The following is a 6,000-nucleotide window of genomic DNA, read 5'->3' on the forward strand; positions in this document are numbered from 1 at the left end:
TTTAATAATTATTCTTATGGTCTTATTTATAAATTACTTTTAAGCTATTGGTATGTTACTTAAATCAATAAAAATCTTAAACCTCATTAACTAATCAGCTTTAAAATTTAACAACTTTCATGAAAGAAATTTAATAATATGATTATTTAATTTGATTAAATAAAATCTTTCCTATCTGCCTTATACTAATAGGATATAAGATTATGCCTATAAACCTCATAATATTGTAATGATTTTGTTTTTACCATATCATTTGCTGATATTATCAGTTACATCCAATTTCTCTCCTATTTAATTAAGTCAACAATTTACTAGAGGCTTCTCGAAGAAAAGCGGATAAATGTTCACCAACAATATACTAGTAATGCAAAAAGGAACAAAAGCATTTAATGGGTATAATGAATATGAAGTTTCATCCAGCAATGCATAAGCAAGACTAAGAGTTAGCGGAAAAAGAGTGAGAGTTTTAAATAAAATATAAATTATAGAATATTTTCCGTTTCAGCTGAAAACAATAAAGGATTTATATTTCCAATCCCCCCACTAACTTTTCTTCAAGAAGCCTAGGAAATTGTTGACTGATTTAAAGAGAAATTGAATATAACTGATGATATTAGCAAGTGATGACATCGTATTACAAGATTTATAGGCATAGCAACTGTTAAACGGCTCATTACAATATGTATAAAATAAAATAAGATAATTCTAAAGAAAACTATATTTTCATTAATTTACCAGATAACTCCTATATTTAAAATTATATATATTGGTCTCGAAGTTAAGAGGAAGCATATGAAAGAATCCATAGACCATCAATTATCGATGGAGAAAAGAAATCCCAGCATCGCCGTGGTTCCATGTCTAGGCTTCGACCATCTAATCCCACTCATAGAGCTTGCAAACGACTTGTCATTCATCTTCCTCATGTCCATGTCAATCTCTTCATCCCAACCCTTGGCCCTCCCTCCACAACCACCTATTCCATCCTTCAATCACTTCCTCCCCACATAGATTGCACTATTCTTCCACAAGTGAATCAAAACGACATCCCTCATACTGCCATCCATCCAGCTACACAAATGCATCGTACTGTCATGCTATCTCTTTGTTCACTTCATGATGCTTTGAGCTCATTAAAATCTCAAACTCGAATTGTTGCTATGATTGCCGATTTCTTCCCAATGGATGTATTACAAATTGTGAAGCAGTTCAACCTCAAATCATATATTTACTATTTTGGAGGAGCTAGGACATTGTGTTTCTACCTTAATTTTCCCCAACTTGACAACGATCACGACACTGTTTCCACAGGTTTTCAGGAACTATCACAACCTTTGAAACTCCCAGGTTATAAAGCTCTCTCTTCTTCTTTAATGGAACTAATTAATAGCTTTATTAGAGATTTTTTTTAAGCCTGAAATCTATCAGAAGTTAACTGATGGGACTTCTTTTCAGGTTGCATAGCTTTTCATGGAAAGGATCTTCCTGACACAGTTCAGGAAAGATCAAGTGAATCTTACAAAACAGTTCTCCACATATGTAAACGGTTTGATTTTGCTAATGGGATCATAGTGAATAGCTTCCAAGAATTGGAGCGAGAGGTAATAACGGCTCTACAAGAAAGTAATATTAAACTCCCACCTGTTTATCCATTGGGCCCTATTTTGCGAATCGAAGTAATTAAGCAAAACGAGTCAGACTCGAAGTGTTTAACATGGTTGGACAATCAACCATGAAACTCAGTTCTATACGTCTCTTTTGGAAGTGGTGGAACACTGTCAGTTAAACAACTTCACGAACTTGCTTTAGGGTTGGAGATGAGTGGCCACAAGTTCTTGTGGGTAGCGAGAGCTCCAAGCGAGTCTGTTTCTTTGGATTATTTAACTGTAAAAAAGGAGGGCCCGCTTGATTATTTGCCAAAACGGTTTATTGAAAGAACCAAAGATCAAGGGCTTGTGGTCCCATCATGGACCCCACAGATCCAAGTCTTGACACATGAGTCCACTGGTGGGTTTTTGACTCAGTGGTTGGATCTCCACCCTTGAAAGTATACTCTATAGGAAGCCAAAGATTGCATGGACACTATTTGCAGAGCAAAGAATGAACGTTGTGTTTATAACTGAGGAGTTGGAGATTGCTTTAAGGCCAAAAGAGAATGAAAATAATAATGGAATTGTGGAGTAAGAGGAAGTTTGTAAAATTGTGAAGAGACTAATGGAAGGTGAGGAAGGGAAAGAAATGGGCAGAAGAATTCAGGTTCACAAGGATGCTGCTGTTAAAGCTCTTAGTGAAGATGGTTCCTCTACTAAGACCCTCGTTTTCCTATCTCTTGAATGGGAAAGTTAGGAGTGGCAAGTGGAAAAATACGAGCCTGGAATGATTTTAATGATCACTTTGAGCAGTACGAGGTTTCTGTTTTATCTTTTACTGCATCTTTTTTCTGGAAATATTCATATAAAGTCAAGAGTTATGTCAACTTGGCCAGACGGAAATGATTTAATTCGAATGATCATAGCCCCTATCTTGGATGCATGGATGCTATTGCTATATATGTACTAAATGCCATAGCCTCTTATCTTGGAATAAAAAGGGACTATATATTAAATTCTTAATTTTCTTCTATTACTTACTTATGATCGAGCTTCTTTAAAATCCATTCCCTCTCCTTCCTTCTCTTCCATGTAATCTTTTCGCCTTTATAATTCGTTGAACAAAATTTATCTTACAAGCCATCGCTAATGGTGGTTTTTGGACATGGAAGCTTTGTTTTTTTTTTTTTATGGGTTAATATAAATTTTGATTCTTCTAGTTCTCATGAACTGTGGCTTTAGTCCATCAAGTTTCAAATTATAGGTTTTGGTTCTTTAAAAGGTAAAATGGTCCAAGTCTTTACTAAATTATATGGATAAATGTTTAAGATAAAAAGAAACCTGAGCGACCAAAATTTATGATTTAAAACTTGAGAGACCAAAATCAAAATGAGGACAAACTTATGGAACCAAAAATTATATTAACTCTTTTTTTTCCTATCCTCTTCTGCAGCTTAAATTTGTCACACTTCTCTAATGTTTTTTTTCCCCTTCTTATTTTGTTATGATCAAATTCTACATAAAAAGAATGAAATTTTGATATCTTTTGGGAAAAGAATAGTATCATCAGTTTTATTTTATTTTTCAAAGTAAAAATACTCCAAAGATTGGTGACGTGTTCCTTTTAATTTAGATGCAAATTCCTTGGACCATGAAAAAAATCGAAAAATGCTTCAATTTTTGCTCATCAGATATCAAATTTTCTCTTATTTTACATAGAATCTAATAATAAAAAGAAATTAAAAAAATATATGGAAAGTAGGAGAAAATTGAGGAGCAGCAGACACCCCAAACCGGTGGATTTTGATGTGTTTATGGTCATCTGCCCCCTCCATCGATGGTGACGTGATGGTTCACGATGGCTGCGCATATCGCATAATTCATCAGTACCCATCAAAGCAATTAGACAAAATAAAGCGAAACAAAACAAGAAACAAAGAATGGAAGAAAGTAATGAAGGGTCCAATAATGCTACAATTGGAGGCATTCTTCTGATAAAGTAGAGATGCTTGTATATTTGTTAATTATTAATCGGGAAGGAATATCTATCATATCTTCACTTGTTGCAATATTATATTGGTCAAGTAATAAGGAACAACTCCCGGCTCACGAGCTTCACATATCGGGAAAGCTCGAAGTCCATAGTTACTGATATTAATTAATATGATTTTGATGGCCTTTCACAAACCGACATAACAATCCACATCAACTAGCAATTTTTACATTGAAATACTCTTACTAATTAAGCAAGCTTAGAAGAATACTAATTGAGATAGTTAATAGTACCTCTTCTTAATATAATATATATTTAACTAATTTAAGTAGATTAAATAAAGTAGTTAAATTAGTTATTTATCAAAAATATGTGTTAGTTTTCTTAAAAAAATACCCTCTCAAATCATTTGGATTGAAACTATCCTTTGATTTAAACTCCCTTAACATGTATGCAATCAATAGGCTTAGTTTAGATAAATAAGGGAAGACAAAATGGATTGGGATCTTATATTTAAAACCAAATTTAATTCCCTATTAGCTCTTATATTAAGGACAAATATAATAATAAAAACTAGGGTTAATATAATCTTTGGTCTCTCAAATTTGTTCTCATTTTGGTTTTAGTCCATCAAATTTCAAACCATAGGTTTTGGTCCTTCAAGAGATAAAATGGTCCAAGTCTTTATTGGATTATGGAGACTAATGTTTTAAATGAAAAGAAATTTAAGAGGCCAAAACTTACTATTTGAAACTTCAAAGACCAAAACCAAAATGAGGATAAACTTGAAAAACTAAATTTTGTATTAACCCTAAAAGCTATATTTTCAACAATTTCCCAGTTGAACCATATGTGTAAAGGTGTATATCATGTAGAGTCTCAAAGTTGAAAAGAAGCACTCTGTGATGAAGCAACCAGCTGATTATCGATCTTCCATGGAGAAAAGAAGTCCTTGCATTGCCATGGTTCCATCCCTAGGTTTGGGCCATCTAATCCCACTCGTACAGCTTGCAAAATGACTTGTCGTTCACCTTGCTCGCTTCCATGTCACTCTCTTCATCCCAACACTTGGGCCTCCCTCCAAAACTACGTATTCCATCCTTCAATCTCTCCCTCCTCATATAGATTTTACTATTCTTCCACAAGTGAATCAAAATGACATCCCTAAAAGTGCCGTCCATCCAACAACACAAATCCATCATACCATGATGCTGTCTCTTCCATCACTTTAAGATGTTTTGAGCTCTTTGAATTCTTGAACTCACCTTGTTGCTATGATCACAGATTTGCTGTCAGTGGATGCGTTAGAAATTTCCAAGCAATTCAACCTCAAGTCACATGTTTACTATGCTTCGAGAGCAACTTCATTGTGTCTCGGCTCAATTTCCCGAACATGACCAAGATCACAACAAGGTTTCTACGGGCTTCTGAGAGCTATCACAACCTTTGAAACTCCCAAGTCACAAAGCTTTCTTTTTCTTTCCTGCTTTAATTAAACTAAATAACTATCAAAAATTAACTCATGGAACTTCATTTCTACAGGTTGCATAGCCTTTCATGGCAAGGATCTCCCTGACATAGTTCAAGAAAGATCAAGTGAATCCTACAAAACAATTCTTCACATTTGTAAACGATTCAATTTTGTAGATGGTATCATAGTGAATAGCTTCTTAGAACTAGAATGAGAGGTAATAACCATTCTGCAAGAAAATTATAATCATAAATACCCTACAGTTTATCCTTTGGGGCCCATTTTATAGATAGAATTGGCAACCACAAATGTGTTAACCACAGATTGCTTAACATGGTTAAACAATCAGCCACAAAACTTAGTTCTATATGTTTCTTTTGGGAGTGTTGGAACACTGTCACATGACCAACTTCACCAACTCGCCTTAGGATTAGAGATGAGTGGGCACAAGTTCTTGTGCGTTGTGAGAGCACCAAGTGAGTTTGCTTCTTCAGTTTATTTTGAGGGCAAAATAGGAGGACCCACTTGATTACTTGCCAAAAGGTTTTATTCAAAGAACCAAGGATCAAGGTTTTGTGGTCCCATCATGGGCCCCACAAATCCAAGTCTTGAGACACAAGTCTGTTGGTGGGTTTTTGACTCAGGTTGGAACTACATGCTTAACGGTGTTTTCTATGGCAAGCCCAAGATTGCACGGCCACTATTTGCAGAGCAGAAAATGAACGCAGTGTTGTTAGCCGAAGAATTGAAGATTGCTGTGAGGCCAAAGGAGAATGAAAATGGTGGGATTATAGTGGTTTCTAGAATTGTGAAGTGTGTGATGGAAGGTGACGAAGGTAAAGAAAGCAGCAGAAGAATCCAAATGTTTAAGGATGCTGCTGTTAAAGCGATGGGAGAAGATGGTTCTTCTATGAGGATGCTCAATAGTTTAGCGTTCGAAATTTTGA

The 6,000-nt window shown here is 35.0% G+C and overlaps 1 protein-coding gene across 1 annotated transcript in view; it reads left to right on the forward strand.

Moving 5' to 3' along the window:
• LOC114750552 (hydroquinone glucosyltransferase-like) overlaps positions 1–5,270 on the forward strand; it is a 78,051-nt gene extending 72,781 nt beyond the window's left edge. The window contains exon 2 of the mRNA XM_028939146.1: positions 5,125–5,270. Coding sequence (XP_028794979.1) covers positions 5,125–5,267 — 143 coding nt within the window. The 3' untranslated portion in view covers positions 5,268–5,270. The remainder of the gene's footprint in view (positions 1–5,124) is intronic.
• The last annotated feature ends 730 nt before the right edge of the window (positions 5,271–6,000 follow it).

This window comes from Neltuma alba, unplaced genomic scaffold, assembly GCF_004799145.2.
Source record: "Neltuma alba isolate B1F8T4 unplaced genomic scaffold, ASM479914v2 tig00006518_pilon, whole genome shotgun sequence".
Taxonomy (NCBI): domain Eukaryota; kingdom Viridiplantae; phylum Streptophyta; class Magnoliopsida; order Fabales; family Fabaceae; genus Neltuma; species Neltuma alba.